Raw genomic sequence first — 17,495 nt, 5'->3', positions numbered from 1 at the left:
GCCCAGGAGGCGTGCCAGGGGCTCAGTAGCCTGAGCACTGTACACTGCAGCGTTTGGAGTCAGGGTGCTCACCTCAAAGGAGGACACATAGTCTTCCTCTCTGACAAGAGGCATCAGCTCCACCTTCTCCTGTGCTGGGTGAAGCCTCTCTGAATTCCCAGCAGTGGTGCGGCTGAGTAAGGATCAGCCTTACTGCCAGAAACATGGGTGCAGTCCTGCCGTGTCACTCCCTGCTGCTGCTCTCGTGTCGCACTGGCTATGCCAGCATTCAAGCTGCATGTTACAGCTAGCTGCTGCTGCAATGCTGTGCAGAGCTGCTGAACAGGCCTGATCTTGGGGAAGGATTCCTCATCGTGTGAGCGCTGCTGGTGCAGGGGGGCAGAAGGCAGGTGAGATTTGGAGACCCTTGTATGGAAGCATCGCACCCTTGGGTTCAGGCTCCAGAGAGGGTCATGAGTCCTGTCTACCCTTCCTAATCTTGAGGACACTGTCTGCCCCCATTTGTTGTTGTCACACAGTGCCTCAGCTCTGCACTAGTGCTGAAAACAGTGGAACTGTCTCAACAAATGAGCACTACCCTGGGATGGCAAAATGGCTTTTTGTGCCAGGTGAAGTATAAGATACTGTCTCTTGTATGCCTGACTCAGTACCTGAGTGTCCCCTTGCAGAGCTTGGAGGAGGCAGCTGAGAGCAGCAAGATGGTTCCTGTCCAAAGACATGTCATTTTGTGCATGAAATCATTATAAAATGGGGAAGAGGTAAAAACAATGACAACTGTGAGCATCTTTGTCACGAATCTGTCACTATTGATGTTGCTGGCCAGGAATGCCCAACTCACAGGTGTTGATGAGCTGGACAGCAGGTGCAGACTGAAAAAGGCAGAAGCATAGACTTTGGGAAGGTTGCCCTAGGTTTAGTTTAGGCTTTGTAAGGGCTCACAACTGCAAGCCCCTGGATGACTCCTGCAGAGGTGCCTTGTGCTCCTTTGTCCTCACAGATGCACTTGCCAGTGTGGACAGCCAGATGGAACATGGTGGTGGTGACAACCTTGAGCTGTTTGGCCAGCCACAGTGACACCAGGGAGGAGGTGAAGGGTCGATGCCCAACAAGAAACCCAGGGCCATGAGCTATAGCAGTGCTTCAGGCTGCATCCTCCAGCCTCCCGCTCTGACGGTGCAGGTCACAAAAGGACACGTTTTTCACCAGAGACCGAAATCACATTTTATTTTTGCCACTTCCACACACTCAAGAGGCTGTGCCTGGTCTGTGGTCACACTGGGCCAATCCCCCCATCCCTTCTTGACTGAGCCTGGACACCTTACCAAGGCACGTCCCAGGCCCAGGAGCTGACCCCAGCCCAGAAGCCTCATACGTTGTTGCTTCCAGTTCTGCAGGCTGCCAAAAGCAGGGAGGATTGATCAACAAGAGGAAAGCCTGGGCTGTTAGATGGTTATGCTTTTAGATGGTTATGCTTTGCCTTGCAAGCCAAGGGTGTCTCAATTTGCCAAGAAATGGGTGGGCTCTACTGAGCCCCTGTGAGGGGCCAGGAGCTGGGTTTCCTGGGTTAATGGCATGCACAGAGCCCACAGGAATCACTGGGAGCCTTCCTGTTCAGGCCAGTGGGCTCAGAAACAGCTTCCATAACCAGCCCCTCTACATCACCTTGTCCTTCAACCCTTAAATTTCCCTTATTCCTTTGCAAGCAAGCTTAGATCATAGCGTCTGCCTGCTTCCAGCCCTGGGCATGTTCCTGGCTTACAACAGCAGGGAAGGAGCTTGAGACAAGGCACTCACACGCTGCCTCCACAGCACAGTGGGCGCTGGCTGATAGGCTTTCCTGAGCTGTGCAGGTTTTTCTTTGTTTCACAAAGCTGCAGAACTTATTAAGCTGCTGAAGTCTAGCACAAGCTGAACTCTAAGGAGCCTGTAGTCACACCCACTCCTTTTCCCAGAGGAGTGATGCTACCTTGCATCTCTCCAGCATGAGTAGAAGGGGCTCGCCTGCTTTCCACCAGCTCACTCATGCTCAAAGAACTCGTGGCAAGCGGCAGTGACCATGGCAATGAAGGCTACAAACTCCTGGAAGTCGCACTCAGCATCCCCATCACTGTCCAGTGCCTCCATGACTTTGTCCACAGTCTCCTGGTCTTTGATTTCCTGAAGGGATAGAAATAGGCAGCCAAAGCTGGGGAGGATCAGAGTGGGACCCAGACAGTAACATGTCCCCCCTTCTGTGGTGCTCTAATGGCTGAATCTCTGTTCAGACACATCGTTTCCAGTCTGTGTCGGGGCACTGCCCTGTGCCTCTGGAAATTGCAGCCACAGCTGTGCTGCTGGGAAGAGACCTCTTGAGCCCCTTGGGGCGAGGCTGTCTTCTCATCTGAGGGAAGGAAATTTCCCTAGTATCCAACCCACACCCCAGCCTGCCACGCAGGCTGTTGCACTTGTCCTGCTGCTCTGCAGAGCTGGAGCAAATGATTTAGCACCCTGATGTGTGGATAAACCACTTCCCCTGCTCTTGCTTCCCATGGGAGACAGAGTTAGTGGAGTGCAGAGGCTGCTTAATGCCACCTGAGCCCAGCCAGGTGAGCTGTGAGGAGGACAATACTTACACTGAGGAAATGGGTCAGCTCGTTGTTAATGAGCTCCTTCAGTTCTGATTTCTTCAGCTTGTGCTTGTCTCCCTCCTTGCCGGAGTACTGGTGGAAGGCATCGATGATGGCGATCATGCCCTTCTCCAGCTCAGACATGGTAAAGGCGTGGCCCTGAGGTCAGAGGGGGTGACCAGGACATTAACCTGGGCAAGATCCAGCAATTCCTTTTGCTTTGGAAGCACAGCCACCTCGATCAGCAAAATTGGACCCCGTGCTTAAAGCATCTGCTGGGAAGGACTGACAGAAGCTCTGGCTTCAGGGGAAAAGCTTATGAGAGACTGTGACTCTGCTTTCAAGGGCTCTCGAGAAACGCAGAGCCACAACACGAGGAGAGGGGCAGGTAAGGGTTCATTTTGCTCACAGAGCTTCAGAAGAGTTTTGCTGTCCCCTCTGTCACAGGCAGCCTTGCCTATGCCTTTCCCTGCAGGCCTGTCTCCAGCCGAGCAGTCAGGAGAACCAGGCAGGAGCCAGTTTTGATGAGTGGCCAGTAGGATGAAATAAGCACCTCTCTAACCTCCCTCCTCCCTCACTTGATCTGGGGACCCTCCTGGGACTGATAATCATTGGAATTGCAGCGTTTCCTGCAGATTTCACAGACAGACAAACCAAAAAGGGAGAGATGCAAAACCACCTTCCCAAAAGCTGGGAAAAAACCTAACGGCACTCTGTTCGTTCATACCCCACAGGTAAAGTGTCTCCTGCCCTGTGACCTGGCTCCTGTTTCTCCACCACAAGGCACTGAATCTCATCCCACCGCCTTATTCTTCAGCTGACTTCCTCCCCCATGCAGCAGTCAGTGTCCAAACAGAAAGACTGTTTCCGATCAGGTAGGAAATATTCCCGAAGCACTTCATGCGTGCATTCTAAGAGCCCTTTGCATGCTCACGACCTGCCTCCTTCCCCGTCCGCAAGGCTGAGGAGTGTTTCGGCTCCCCACCGGCTCCGCAGCGCTCGGTGCCCCGGCGCTGCCCCCGCCCGGCATCCCCCGGCCCCTCTCACCTCCCTGCTGCCGGCGGGGCAGTGGCTCAGCAATGGGCGCCCCAGAGACTCGCTGCCTTCTTATGCCGGAGGCGGGGAGGCCCTGGAGCCAATGGCAGGCGAAGGCGGGGATGTCCGGGCCGGGCTCCGGGCCCGCAGCGCTGCCCGCAGTGGCGCTGACCCGCCGCCAGCCCACGGCCGCCCACGTGAGAGACGCTGTGGCCCTTTGTCCCTTCACTGTGCACTCCTGAGACTCGCCTGACCGCGTCTTCTCTGCCCCCTCCCCGTGCCTTTGCGGGGCAATCACGATTGTATCGGGCTCTCAGTGCTTGATGGACAGGGCTGGCGGCAGCAGCCGCTCCTCCCGAATCCCTGCTGGGGAAAGAGTGCCTGGTCCGGGGTGTGCCTGCCATACCCCGGCGAAAAGCTGGGTGGAGGGGCCGTGGGTTCTCACACGGCTGTCACTCGGCCAGTGACTGTGACACCACCCTCGTGACTGGGGGGGCAGGAATCTCCTGCCTGCATGTACCTGTTGTCCGTGTCGCAGCCACGCGGGGGGCTCCCAGGCCCCCTGCCAGCCCCAGCAGTCACCGTTAACCGGCATTATATGCACTTTTGTCTAAACCCAAGAGCTGGAAGTTTCCTTTCCACCAGAGATCCCCGTTTCAGGCTTGTGCACAGACCCGATGGAGGTGACGCTGTGTGGGGACTGGCAGGCAGGCCAGCAGGGAAGGAGGATGTGGAGGGCAGTAAGTGACAAACAGCAAGAGCAGCAGGTGACAAACAGCAAAGAGCAGCAAGCAGCATCTTTCACCTAGACTGTTCCCGGTGGCACAGGACAAGCAAATGGTTAATAAACACAGAGAACAGGCTGAAGAAAGCAAGTTTCACTGTGTTTCATTGCGGAGTCATGCTGTTTCCCAGGAATAAGATGGTATGAGCCAAAGTTGAAGCTGTCTGATGTTACTGTTGTGGCATGTTGCCATTTACACCTTTTTCAGTTCAGCACGGGATCAGTAACTGCTTTATGTCGGAGGCCTTTGTTGGATTTCAGGCTCAGTGTGACTCAGAACGTGGTACTCCTGCTAACTAAGAAGACGGGTGAGCAGTGCCCATGATGAAGAGCCCATTTTGTTGCCACACTCAGCTCCTGCAGAGAAATGTGGAAAGAGTAAGAGCCTTATACATGTGCTTGGGGGGGGGATGAAGGTCTGGACCTCTTAAAAAAAAAAAAAAAAGTCCCTTTGAAGAGGCAAGACCAGGTTGCTGGACAGACACATTTCCTGGCAGTTCCTGTGTTCCCCAAATCTACTGAGACACCACCTACCATGTTACTTAAAAACTTTTTCATGTACTGGTGTGAAAGAAACCCATCTACGTTGATCATTTCCTTACATCAGCTCATGGAAGCTTTTGTAACAGGTTCAAACACTGGTTTGGGAAAAAATAATTTCCCTAGCATTAAGTCTGAGTATGTTGACTCTAAATATTTATCTGGCCCCTGAAATTCTTGCATTTATGGCATTGCAAACTACAGCAGTTATCTGTGCTCTGGTTGGACTGGCCGGGACAGCAGGGATGCTTTTAGGCAGTGGTGTTTCTAGTGCAGAGGTAGTTTGTCAACAGTCTTGCACTATTTGATTTTTTCCATGGATATTTGCATTCATGTAAGAGCTGGCTATAAATGGGGCTATCTGTCAGCAGGAAAGAAACAGTACTTTTCTCTGCTGATGGCAATTTGATCTGGTAGATCTGTTAGCTCGGTCCTTAGCCAAGAAATGCATTAAAGCACATAATTTCTAGTCAGAGATGAGGTCCTAGCTCAGCTTCTTTAAACCATTTTCTGTCATTCTGGAAAGTGACCTTTCATTAAAATGGAACAGAAAAATTAGCATTTGACAGATCAAAACACAAACAGTCTTGAAATACCCTTTCCCAATGATTCTTACTGTCCATTTCACCCCCAAATCATTCTGACTTCTCTATTTTACAGGTGTGGTCTGGAATGATCTGCTGATAAGTGGGAAGGAGCAGAAGGATCAAGTGGGAACACCAAAAACCTTGCCCCTTTCCTGACTCTGCTAATGACCAGCTCCAAGGGACTTCCCTGATCCTTGTCCAGGCTCATATCCTGGCAAACACTGGTCTCCTGGGTCATCCCTGACCCAGCCAGTGACAGTCCAGGAGGTCTGGGCATGGGTGGGGAGCTGTGAGCTGGCTGTGCTTTCAGTGCTGCCCAAAGAGCCACTTCTGTTATTTTAAAATTCATGTCTTGATCTTTGATCAGGAGAGTGTGACCTTGGGGCTCCTTTCCTCAGAGTCAGTGCTTCCTGGCCAGCACTTTGGGCTGACGTGTTTAAAGAAACAAGAGGGTTTGCAAAACACTTCAGCCCTCTGCCTGTCTCCCTCTCTGTGGTAAAACACAATGTGGGCTCTTCATACCAGGCTCAGAGAGACAAGCCAGCCTATTTCTTTGTCTCTCTGGTGTGTGTGGCGCCAGGCTCTGCCAGACTACGAGACAAAGGCCAGCAGTCATTGAACTGGGAGAAAAAAGCAATGAAAGCAGTGGAATTTGGGTGGGAGGGTGAAGAAGCTGCTTCTGCTTCTGCAGCGCTCACAGTGCCAGCAGAGAGAGCAGCGTTGCAGGGAGCAGGTTCCCCAGCTCTGTCCATGGGCACTGAGTCCATGTCTGAAGCTACAAACCCAGCAGCCAGAGGTGAGCTTGTTCCTGGCTGAGTTCAGCTGAGGGCCAGACACAGAAAAACTTGTATAAAAATAATGCTGAGATAACAGCAGTTTGGCAATTATTAAAAATTTTGGAGGCAGGCAGGTTGTATAAAGACAGAAAAATAAATCCAAGTGGTTCACCTTCCACCATGGCCTTTAGACAAACATTACCATAAATTATCTAGAGATCTTGGCATCTGCAAGGAAGTGGAGATACTTACATAAAGCTCATCTCAGCAGATTCATTACGACAATTCTTTTTGTCTTAAACCAAAAATAAGCCTAGTTTATAAAATAAATACCAAATTAATTCTTTAATTCACAAATAAAATTACTGCATCCTTTCCAAATAATCCCTGAGGTTATGCTGGACATGAGTGAAGAGCTATTTGCTAGCAGAGGAGCAATTTAAATTCCACTTGTAGTGTGCATTATATACTGTAAGTATTAAGTATTATAAGTAGTAAGAGACAGGCATGTTTCTGTCCTCGGATGCTGATGGGTGCCACATTTGGGAGTAGCTCTTTCATCCCTGGGCCCCCTGAGGTCCCTAGGAGTGGCTGTGCCAGGCAGTGCATGGACATGGAGGGGGTTTTCCACCAGCTGAGCTTGATCTGATGTCACTTCTGTGGCATGAGGGAAGCCAAGTCACTCTGAAAAGCAGCAGAAAGAAATCTTATCACTCCATTTAACAAAGTCCATGATAAATTCGCACCCTCACATATGCACAAATTCCCAACCCTTTCAACACAGCAAGTACAGCATCTCTGGGATTTACACCCCTGTGTGCCTGATGGCGTTTGTAGCTCCTTTTCGGAGCCTTCCTGAGCCGAGGGGCTTTGAAGGGCTGAAAACATGAGCTGGGGACCTAGGTTTGTTATTGCCATTAATGATGGGAATCACTGGCTGGGCTTTGGGGGTGCAGGGAGGTGGGGAGAGTCGCTCTGGGGGTTGGCGCTGTCCCCCAAAGGGACGGGAGGGCTGTCGGGCTGTGCAGCCTTGGGCAAGCAGCGCGGTCCATGTGGCCGGGTCAGACGTTCAGGACGCGGGATTCCAACCCCCGCTCTCGCCCGGGAACGGCGGGCGGGGCGGGAGGAGCCGTGAGGGGACGGCCGGGGGCGGGGCTTGCGCCCGGCCTCGCGCTCCCATTGGCTGCCGCCCGTGAGGCGATGTGGGACCAGGTGGCTCCGGCGCGGCCCCGGCGGCGGGAGCGGGGTCGGGATCGGGAGCGGGAGCGGCGATGGCAGCGGGCAGCGGGTGGGTCCCGGCGGTGGGATCGGGATTGGGCGCGACGGTGGCAGCGGGCAGCGCGGTCCCATGGGGCGGAACGCGGTGGCGGCCGCGGCTCAGGGTGCCCGTGTCCCCCAGGGCGATTCGGCGGCGGGGCGGCCCTCGGCGCTCGGCGGCGGCCACGGAGCTGCCGGCCTGGCGGCTGCACTGCGAGGGTGGGCGGCAGCGCTGGCGCTACCTGGGCGATGGCGATGGCGATGTCGGAGAGCCGCGGGCGCAGACGGCGCTGGAGCAGCACAGCCTCGGGCTGGACACGGTGCGAGGGGCCCGGGCAGGGGCGGCGGGGCCGCTCCCGGGGCGTCCCGCTGAGGTGCCGCTGTCTCCCCGCAGGGCGCGGCGCTGCGGGCGCTGCCGGCGGCCGACTCGGCCCGGGAGGCGGCCCACAGGGGGATGCGGTTCTACGCGGCCCTGCAGGCCGAGGATGGGCACTGGGCGGGCGACTACGGCGGGCCGCTGTTCCTGCTGCCAGGTAGGCCTGGGGCACCTGCCCGGGGGTGGGTGTGTGCAGTTCGGCTCTGTATAGTGCCGGCCCGTCTGGTCCTCCAGGTCTCCTCATCACCTGCCACACGGCCAAAATCCAGCTACCGGAGGGGTTCCGGAAGGAGATGATACGTTACCTGCGCTCTGTGCAGCTCCCGGACGGAGGCTGGGGTTTGTGAGTAGCAAAGATGCTTCTTTGAGGGATGGCCTCTCCAAGGCCCAGCACTTGGAGCTGCTGTCAGATGTGCCCAGGCTCAGGGAGGGGGGCTCGGCACCTGTGATAGCTCTGGGTGGTTGGACTTGGTTGTGCAGCACTTCAGGTACTCTGTCACAGAGACGGCCAGAGCATCAAGTCTGGCCATATCTCCTCTGTGTCACTATATGCCAAAGCATCATATGCGACTGGGTAGCGCAGAGCAATGTTTCTTCCTGGGTTAGTTTTCAGAGTCACCCCCGGCATTGCACTTCACCCCGACAAAGACAGCCCTGCGCAGTGGGTTATATCTGGTTAATGCCAATAGCTGGCTAATGGCCGTGGTGTCTCTGTGTATGTGCCTGACAGGCATGTGGAAGACAAATCAACGGTGTTTGGCACAGCACTCAACTACGTAGCACTGAGGATCCTGGGGCTCGGACCGGATGACCCTGACATCATGCGGGCCCGTGTCAACCTGCACAGCAAAGGTCAGCCATGGGGCTGGGGCACTGGTCAGAGAGGTCTGGCTGGACCTGAGGGCTACATGGAACATGAAGGGCAGCATAGAGCATGGGGGACTGCCAGGTAGTGGAAGTACTGTTGCTCTTGCTTGCCCTTGGTGGCACCTGTGTTTTCAATTAGTGGTGGGAAGCTGTGTTATGTTTTTGTACCATTGCTTGCTTGCCCTGTTTCGGGACGTGTGTCCCAGCCTGAGTAGTGTGTTCCCAAATATGGGGAGAAGTGGGCCCTGTGATGGGGAAGAAAGAAGGGCTGCATTAACCCTGTAAGCTGATACTGTTCTCTGCAGGAGGTGCTGTGGGAATCCCTTCCTGGGGCAAGTTCTGGCTGGCTGTCTTGAATGTTTACAGCTGGGAGGGAATGAACACGCTTCTCCCAGAGATGTGGTATGTGCCCCCCTCGCTGTGGAGGGAGGAGATGTTGTCAGTCCTGCTACCAGCCTCGACCCAGAACTGTCTCAGGCACTGATGTTTGCTGGGATAACTCCAGCTATGGTCTGGAACTAGAGGTGGTCAGGCTGCTTGTCAGCTGGGAGCCAGCAGCAGGCCAGCCAGTGGGTGGATAGCACTGAACACTGCACCCAAGGGAAGTGCCAGAGCTCAGCCCAGTTAGCATTACCCACAGGATCCCTGATACATCTGTGTGCTCCCTGCCTGTCACCAGTATCTTCTGGCCAGCCGGAACTTGGCCTTTAGCAGAGGGGACAGTCACATGTAAGGCTACCAGCCCTAACCCTCACTTGTACCCTCTCTGATTACTCAGAGGGCTGCTGGGTGTCAGAGAGGGAAAGGGTGTCACATTACCTCTGGGGGAAATCAGGGGCTGCACAGGACCAAGGGCTGCTGGTGCTTTGTCATCAAATGCCATTAACTGTCAGTCTGGGCCTCTGCCTTCAAAGTCCCACATGACTGAACTGGCTTCTCCCCTCCCTCTTCTCTGAGCTCAAGGTCCTCCTTGCCCTCTGTCTTCTGGGCCAAGAGCGGTGTCTGCTGACCCTGGTGGGGAGGGAGCACCCCTGTTGCAGGGTCAGGCTGTGTTTATATCCCCTGGTGCAGGGGACAGGAAAAGGTGTGCCCTGCTTGGGAATTCCACACACCATCTCTCCGTGTTGCCCTAGGCCCTCCTTGTTCCTCACAACCTTCTCTGTTGCAATCAGGCTGCTTCCCACGTGGTTCCCAGCCCACCCTTCCCGGCTCTGGTGTCACTGCCGCCAGGTTTACCTTCCCATGAGCTACTGTTACGCCAAGCGTTTGTCAGCAGAAGAGGATGAGCTCATACGGAGCCTGCGGCAGGTAAGGAAGGAGCTGATCCTCCTGGACAAGGATACATGGCTCCATGACTGCCTGCTGCGCTTGGCCATGTCCTTGTGCGCCGGCCTCTGGCTTGCAAAGTGGCATCTCTTATCCCTGCGTGGTCACTGTCAGACAGCAGAGTAACTGCTCCTGGGCGCTTGCTCCCAGCTTTCTGGGCTGATGCTCTGTGTTGTCTTGTGCCAGGAGCTGTATGTGCAGGACTATGCCAGCATAGACTGGCCAGCGCAGAGGAACAACGTGGCTGCCTGTGACGTGTACACCCCGCACAGCTGGCTGCTGGGCGCTGCCTACGGTGAGCGCGGGGGGCCCTGTCCCCTGCCACTCTCTGCTGCTGCTCATGCAGCTGAACCTGCCTTGCACCATGGGGGCTCTTCAGGTTCTGCTGGCAGCTACTGCTGTATGCTCTGGAGCTGGGATGGAGACATGGATTATGTGATCCATGGGCTTCTCCCTCCCTGAGAGCATCAGGTCCTTGTGCCCAGGTCCTCGGGCTGCTCTGGGGCAGAGCAGTTCTATGCTTTCCTCAACTGGTCGTGGTGTGAGCCAGGGTGCAGCCTGCCACAGCAAGTGAATCTGGCTGCACGGAGTGGGTTTTTGTTTTCATTTCATGTCCCTTTCTTCTCCTGTAGCCATCATGAACATGTACGAAGCCCACCACAGCACTCACCTGCGACAGCGAGCCATTGCAGAACTGTACGACCACATCAAAGCTGATGATAGATTCACCAAGTGCATCAGCATTGGGCCAGTAGGACATATGCTGTTAATCCTTTAAATATCTCGCCCTTTGTTATTTAGGGACCAGCTTGTGCCCTTCCCCAGAGCTTTGCATTTGTGGCATGTAACCAGTAATCACCAGATCTTGCTTAACTCCTGATGTTTAAGAGCATAAGGCCAACAGGGCGCAGGAGATGCAGAGAGCATGGGGATAGCTGGTGAGGGGTACCTGTCCTTGAGGTCCAGAGAAATGCTGTGAGGAGAAGCTCTGGAGTAATGTCATGGCACCTGCCCCCCTAACTCAGCTATGCTGGGTGATGGAGCCATTGGGATCAAGGCCGGGACAACCTCTGGATGGCTTTGTGCTGGGTGGGAGGGATCTATGTCTCTGGGGCTGGAAGAAGCTCTGTCCAGAGCAATGACAGTGCTCCCTGTGGCAGATTTCCAAGACGATCAACATGCTGGTTCGCTGGTTTGTGGATGGGAAGAACTCCCCAGCTTTTCAGGAGCATGTTTCCAGGATCCCGGACTATCTCTGGTAAGGGCTGAGTGTGACCCTTCTGGTATGGCACAGGGCTCTGATCCCTGTAGATTAAGCACACTGGGGCTGCTGACGTGCTTCCTGGTGCTCCCGCTGTGCCTGTTCTGCATCACTGTGCTCTCTCCTCCCACAGGCTGGGCCTTGACGGCATGAAGATGCAGGTGAAGTGCTGTAGGAGTTCATCTATGACTGAAGGGACTGTGGCATGCTGGGGCAGCCCATGGAGTAATGGGATAGCGTGTTCATCCTGAGCCTGAGCTCCTGGCACCTCACCTCTGGTGCCTGATGGCCTTCTCTGTCTCACTGCCAGTTCCACCAGCTGTGCCAGGAGGGAATAGTGCCTGTCCTGCTAGTTTGCCTCTCTGTGGCTGTGAGCTGAGGGGGCAGCTCTAGGCCTCCATTTCCTTCATTCCCGCGGGCTCTGGGAGAAGGGAAGGAGAAAGCCAGGCCCTTGATCCTGCATGTGGTCTGAGCTCTGCTTCTCTCAGAGCCGTTGTGTCCTGCTGCTCCTTAGCACTGGCCAGAGCTCCTGCCTTGGCTGTGCACAGAGCAGGCTGAAGCAGCTGTCTTATTTCCTGTTCCCTTGCTGTCCCTTGACCTGCTGCATCTGTCCCCTCTGTGCCAGCGTATCAGCTGTGATGCTGAATGGCATAAAACCGAGACACAGGGTGGAGGCAGCTAGTGGGTGTGATGTGGGAGGGATATGCTGCCCCATAGACCCCACATCTGGGTCAGGGTGCTGGCTAGCACCTGCCTCTCACTATCAACATTCTCTCTTGCAGGGCACAAATGGATCTCAGCTCTGGGATACTGCCTTTGCCATCCAAGCCTTCTTGGAGGTAATGCACCCTGCAGTGCTACGTGCTGCCTTGGGAAAATGTTTTCCTCTCACATGTCCCCAAATACCAGAGCTCCTGCTATACACTCTGTTGGAGCTCTGCTGTGTCAGTTCTGGCCTGGCATCTGTGACTGAGCTAGGCAAACACACGTCTGCTCAGAGCATGTTTGGTGGCCACAGCTCCTTGTTGAGTGCTGACTGTGTACCTCTTTTTCCAGGCAGAAGCTCAGGAGATGCCTGAATTCACATCCTGCCTCCAGAACGCCCATGAGTTCCTCAGGTTCTCCCAGGTGAGCAGAGCCCTTTGGTGGGGTCTCACACACTGGTTGTGCACACTTGGCTTCTGCTCAGAACCCTGTTTGATGCATCTGTTACCTTCTGAAGAGCTCTTCTGAAGGGCTAGACTAGCAAAGTTCTAGGGACAACCTCCTGTTTTCTGCTCCCTGTTTTCAGGGAACCATCTTTGCAGCTTGGTGAGGACCTTGGCCAGGCCCAGGGATATTTGGGTTGGCTGCCTGAGCTTAGAGAGGCTGCAAAACTTAAAGCTTAGGCTTCTTTGCCTTTCATCCTCTCTTTTACCAACACATTTGAGGCACCGTTCTGGGAAACCCAGGCCCCTTGGCTAGTGACTGTATGAACTCAGTTCTGCTGACCAGGCCAGCGGCTCAAAGTGGGGGTCACTGTCACCAGCAGCTTGGTGCAGATGCAGTCAGTCTTGTTCACAGTGTTGCCAATGGGAGCATTCAAAGCAGATGGTTCCCTGGCAGGAAAGCTTCCAACGGGGGGACTTTAGCAACACTTGCTTAAACCGGGCCAAAAGGTGATTTCTCTTGAGCACTCTCTGCTCCAGAGCTGACCTCTTCTCTGTCTGCTTCCCTCAGTGAAAGACAGGTACTGTGCACTTGGACATTGTTCTGTACCTGCAATGGTTTCAGCCCGTGGTCCTGCAGCCAGGCACCTCCAGGCTGCCCTCACTTGTTTCTTGCCTCCTGCAGATCCCGGAGAACCCACCTGACTACCAGAAATACTATCGCCATATGAACAAGGTATGGTGACTGGGACTGGTCTCCGAAGGACTTGTGACCAGGGCAGGGATTTGGGCAGGGGGGACAGGAATGAGGGGCAATACCTGCCCCCCTACAAGGTCAGGGGAAGGTGCTGAGCTCACCTGATCCATTTCCAGGGTGGCTTCCCCTTCAGCACGCGGGACTGTGGCTGGATCGTGGCAGACTGCACAGCAGAGGGGCTGAAGGCGGTCATGCTGCTGCAGGAGAAGTGTCCCTTCATAGCCAATCTTGTGCCCCCCGAGCGCCTCTTTGATGCTGTGAATGTGGTAAGTGCTGCAAAAATTAGGGCCAAGGGAAATGCAGACAGGTAAACCTGTAAGAGAAGTCAAGGCCTGAGTGGTTGTTAGATCTGGTATTAGATCTGGTTAGATCTGAGGCCTGGTGTGGCAACACTCTCTTGGCTGTGATACAGAGCTGCCTATGTAACATAATGTGATGTGATGGCCTAGATTGGACCTGCCTGTCCCTGTGGTTTGGGACCTTGGTTGTCTGCCAGCCCCGTAGACCTGTGGGTCTGACTTTGTCCTCATATCTGGCTTGGGGCCAGACTGGGGTGGTACTACCTGTGAGCTAGTCCCAGCCCTTCTCTGCTTGTCTGGGCAGTTGCTGAGCATGAGGAACTCGGATGGAGGCTTTGCCACATATGAAACCAAGCGAGGAGGCCACTTACTGGAGATGCTGAACCCCTCGGAGGTGTTTGGTAAGGGGAGCTGTGGGGGCTGGTTGTCCTGCCCACTGTGAAGGGACAAAGTGGCCTGGCTTCCCCATGCCCAGTGGGTGTCTGATGTAGGATCAGTGTGCTGTGGATCTGAGGGAGAGGCTGGCAGCAGCTGACCCGCAGACTCCCCACAAAGGGGCTGTGGCACTGATACCCTTCACCTGCTGGCAGGTGACATCATGATCGACTACACGTACGTGGAGTGCACTTCGGCTGTCATGCAGGCACTGAGACACTTCCAGAGCGAGTTCCCTGAGCACCGAGCCCTGGAGATCAGGTGAAGCTCTCAGATGAGAGCTGGGCAGGGGAGAAGACAGGCTGCGCTTCTCAAGCTGCCTACCATGGCCTCTTGGCACAGCCCCTGCTGAGTCCTGTTAGGGGTCTTGCCTGGATCTCTACACTGGCATGGGGTAGCCCTGGCGGTGGCCAGCCTGGATACTGGTGACTTCTCCAAACCAGAGTGCCCTGCAAGAGTCTGGGGCCCCGCCTGTCCCAAGGAGCAAGGCATAGACTGTTTGGGATCAGGCTGGGAGAAACTGGTGGAGATCTGTCTGCCTCTTGACTTAGCAATTGTCTTGCTCTTGCAGCCAGTTGCAGACTGGGCCCTGCTTGCCAATGCCATGAGGCAGAGAAGCCCCAGCTGGGGCACATACACCCACGTGTTATACCTACATATATCCTGAACCACGTAGCTGCTTGTCTGCATGCTTTTGCCTCTTGTGCCCTCCAATAATGGGACCCATCAAAGCCTCAGAGGGGCTGATGGAGCTCCCAGTGAAGCAGACACTGAGTTTGAGCTGCTTGTGAAGTGGGTGGCTTCTCTCCTGTCCAGGGAGACTCTGCGGAAGGGCCTGGATTTCTGTCGCAAGAAGCAGCGAGCGGATGGGTCCTGGGAAGGGTAAGCTGTATTCCCAGTGCCCAGTTTTCTTCTGGCTGCCCCAGAGCGAGAGTGATCATGATGGCAGGCGTTCCTGGCTGGTAGGATCTGTGGGAAGGGAAGCAGGGGCTGATCCTCCTCTAGCTGCTGTGCTTTGCTCTCCATTACTCTCCCTCCAGCCCAGGTGAAGCAGGTACCTTGTTCGTTGCACAAGACCCTGAGAAGCCTTGGGGGTCAGGGTGGTCCCAGTTCTGCTGACACCTGGGTTAGCTAGGAGCAGGTGTGGTGGGACTGGACATGGTTGTGCCATAGGGGAAGGCAGGCTGCAGCTCTGTGCCTGGCTCTGCTGTTCTGTGAACACAGCCATGTCACAGCCTGCCCCTCCCTGGGGCCTCGCACCCCTGACAGTGCTGCTCTCCCCTTCCTCCTAGGAGCTGGGGGGTTTGCTTCACCTATGGCACCTGGTTCGGTCTGGAGGCATTTGCCTGCATGCAGCACACATACCATGACGGGTGAGAAGGGGCTGTCTGGGTGCCCTGCCCCTACCTGCCTCCTGGGTCAGGGCAGGACTCCATGGTGGGGCTAGGGGGATGCCCTTGCTGTGCATGGACTCTCCTGCCTCAGGGACTGCTTCTCCCAGGAGCAATATGGCCAGGACACTCACTGTGGGCACAGCTTCTCTTTACAGCTGAGAACCGTGGGTGCTCACACGCTCCCTGTCCCCAGTCCTGTCTTGACTCTGTGCCCCATCCCTGCAGGGCTGCGTGCCAAGAGGTGGCCCAGGCCTGCCAGTTCCTCCTCTCCAAGCAGATGGCAGATGGCGGGTGGGGAGAGGATTTCGAGTCCTGCGAGCAGCGCACGTATGTGCAGAGTGCTGAATCACAGATCCACAACACCTGCTGGGCCCTGCTGGGGCTCATGGCTGTCAGGTAGGAGCAGCCTCACCTGGCCCCGAGTGCTCAGGGAGATGGGAGATACAGGCTGGGTTGTGGGGCCTTGGGCTTGGCTGGTGTGGGCCAATGCAAAGCAAAGGTTTTGATCACAACTACAGGCCTCCAGCCTGGGAAAATGTTCTGGTGTCCTAGGATTGTGGGGGACCCTTTCCAAAGCATTCAGCGTGCCTGGGACAAGCTTGGGGCAGCCTGGAGGTGGTTGAGTTCCCCAAGCGCATGGATGGGGTGTTGCAGATAGTTGGGATGAGGGTGCTCACATCTCTCTTGTGCTTTGCAGGTACCCTGACATGGATGTGCTGGAAAGAGGCATTAAAGTGTTGATTGATAAGCAGCTGCCCAATGGGGACTGGCCTCAGGTACATCTTTAGTCTTCCCAAGGGGTTCCTGAACACCCTGCAGTCCCGTGTCACTCATACCATTCTGCTCTCTGCTTCTCTCCCAGGAGAACATTGCCGGGGTGTTCAACAAGTCGTGTGCCATCAGTTACACCGCGTACCGCAACGTCTTCCCCATCTGGGCGCTGGGCCGGTTCTGCCGCCTGCACCCTGACAGCCCCCTGGCTGGGCAGCTGCGAGCTGGGCTGGGGCCCTGGAGAGGGGCAGGGCAGGCTGTGCAGGAAACCGTGTCTGCCTGAACCTGGGCCACTGGGGCTGCCAGGGCCTTGGACTTGGCTTGGGTACTGGCGACTGTGTGGGACCACGGGGGTGTGTGCTGTGTGGGATGTCTCAGTGCTGACCTTAGCATGTGGACTGCTCTCTCTGCCAGGGAGGGGTGCTGCCCTGGTGCTGCAGAGCCTCTGCTTGCTGTTGAACCTCTTCTAAACATTCCCTTTTTAAGGTTTTTCCCAGGTATATTCTCCATCCTGGGATGGGGAGTGAAGTGCCTTTTCAAACCATTTGGAAGATCTTAGAAAGCTGCCAAGCTGTGTTGTGTTCCATGTCTGGACAGACTCTCATCTTGAGTAGAGCAAGTCTGCCTTTATCCTCCCAGGCTGGCTGGCTGTACCAAGAGTGTGGGATTTGGGGCCTCCCCATAGTGCCCAGTATTATGATGGAGGACCCTGCACAATCCCTGCTGAGCTGGCCTCTGTACTGTGGGTGCCAGTGACAGCCTTTAAAGCACTGTCTGGAGCCTGTGCTGGGAGGGGAAGGGCACCTGTCCTCCCCCACACGTGTGGAAAAAGGAGTGCTTCACTCAATTTTCTTATGGTTTTGTCCCCCAGCTGATGGCATCTGGCTTCCCAGCACCTCAGAGGTGAAATCACCACCATTGTTCCCACTTTGGAGAAGGGGCGGCTGAAGCAGGAAGCCTTGAGGTGGTTGGCATCAGGGCACAGCCTGGGCCCCTGGGCTCCAGCCTTCCCCCAGCACAGCAAGTGCCTCTGCTCAGGCCGTGGTGCCATTGTACATTCATAGTCAGAGCTGGAAGACTGACAGGTTAATAAATTGTTAATGGTGAGGCAAGAGGATTTTAACTGTGTTGTTCTCCTTACTGTCTGCCCAGTGTGGGTCCCAAGCAGAGGGGAGCTGGCACAGCAGCCTCATGTCACCTGGCTTGGGTTCCCTGTCCCCAGAGATATGAGCATCATCTCCACCAACAAGCAAATCATGCTGAAAGTCTGTGCCTC

At 55.3% G+C, this 17,495-nt stretch overlaps 2 protein-coding genes and 1 long non-coding RNA gene across 5 annotated transcripts; 2 read left to right on the top strand and 1 right to left on the bottom strand.

Moving 5' to 3' along the window:
• Positions 1 to 1,195: 1,195 nt before the first annotated feature.
• S100B (S100 calcium binding protein B) lies at positions 1,196 to 3,759 on the bottom strand. 3 transcript variants are annotated; one of them, XM_032692837.1, is made up of 3 exons: positions 3,654 to 3,759; positions 2,613 to 2,765; positions 1,196 to 2,157 (listed from the first exon to the last, which is right to left on the bottom strand). In XM_032692837.1, the coding sequence occupies exons 2-3, from the start codon at positions 2,748 to 2,750 to the stop codon at positions 2,017 to 2,019; spliced, it is 279 nt and encodes a 92-aa protein (XP_032548728.1). In that variant the 5' UTR covers positions 2,751 to 2,765; positions 3,654 to 3,759; the 3' UTR covers positions 1,196 to 2,016. The 3 variants fall into 3 exon arrangements, with proteins under 3 accessions (XP_032548728.1, XP_032548727.1, XP_032548729.1); XM_032692836.1 differs by having other exon boundaries at positions 3,592 to 3,671; XM_032692838.1 differs by lacking the exon at positions 3,654 to 3,759 and adding an exon at positions 3,334 to 3,545.
• An 884-nt stretch (positions 3,760 to 4,643) lies between these two features.
• Positions 4,644 to 6,506, top strand: LOC116789247. Its single transcript, XR_004357946.1, has 2 exons — positions 4,644 to 4,803; positions 5,626 to 6,506. It is a non-coding gene; the product is annotated as an uncharacterized LOC116789247 (long non-coding RNA).
• A 1,227-nt stretch (positions 6,507 to 7,733) lies between these two features.
• On the top strand, positions 7,734 to 17,342 carry LSS (lanosterol synthase). The gene is made up of 21 exons (XM_032692792.1): positions 7,734 to 7,905; positions 7,980 to 8,118; positions 8,196 to 8,304; positions 8,692 to 8,813; positions 9,134 to 9,230; positions 10,001 to 10,136; positions 10,341 to 10,449; positions 10,787 to 10,905; positions 11,315 to 11,412; positions 11,549 to 11,576; positions 12,198 to 12,254; positions 12,472 to 12,543; positions 13,249 to 13,299; positions 13,437 to 13,586; positions 13,924 to 14,020; positions 14,210 to 14,315; positions 14,871 to 14,936; positions 15,347 to 15,427; positions 15,674 to 15,844; positions 16,146 to 16,224; positions 16,311 to 17,342. Exons 2-21 carry the CDS (start codon positions 8,040 to 8,042, stop codon positions 16,500 to 16,502), a joined length of 2,019 nt encoding a protein of 672 aa, XP_032548683.1. The 5' UTR covers positions 7,734 to 7,905; positions 7,980 to 8,039; the 3' UTR covers positions 16,503 to 17,342.
• Positions 17,343 to 17,495: the final 153 nt, after the last annotated feature.

Source organism: Chiroxiphia lanceolata, chromosome 7 (genome assembly GCF_009829145.1).
Source record: "Chiroxiphia lanceolata isolate bChiLan1 chromosome 7, bChiLan1.pri, whole genome shotgun sequence".
Classification (NCBI taxonomy): domain Eukaryota; kingdom Metazoa; phylum Chordata; class Aves; order Passeriformes; family Pipridae; genus Chiroxiphia; species Chiroxiphia lanceolata.
Note: the sequence above shows the minus strand (reverse complement) of the source record. Positions and strands in the feature narration are given on the sequence as shown.

What these genes read in the sequence shown, in the direction of transcription:
- S100B (XM_032692836.1), bottom strand. Translation starts at nt 3,636, where the DNA reads ATGCCGGGCGGGGGCAGCGCCGGGGCACCGAGCGCTGCGGAGCCG. An exon ending in CACCGAGCGCTGCGGAGCCG is followed by an intron (nt 2,766 to 3,591) that starts GTGGGGAGCCGA and finishes CTCTGACCTCAG; the next exon opens with GGCCACGCCTTTACCATGTC. An exon ending in AGCTGACCCATTTCCTCAGT is followed by an intron (nt 2,158 to 2,612) that starts GTAAGTATTGTC and finishes CTATCCCTTCAG; the next exon opens with GAAATCAAAGACCAGGAGAC.
- LSS (XM_032692792.1), top strand. Translation starts at nt 8,040, where the DNA reads ATGCGGTTCTACGCGGCCCTGCAGGCCGAGGATGGGCACTGGGCGGGC. An exon ending in GCTGCTGGGCGCTGCCTACG is followed by an intron (nt 10,450 to 10,786) that starts GTGAGCGCGGGG and finishes CTTCTCCTGTAG; the next exon opens with CCATCATGAACATGTACGAA. An exon ending in CCATCCAAGCCTTCTTGGAG is followed by an intron (nt 12,255 to 12,471) that starts GTAATGCACCCT and finishes CTCTTTTTCCAG; the next exon opens with GCAGAAGCTCAGGAGATGCC.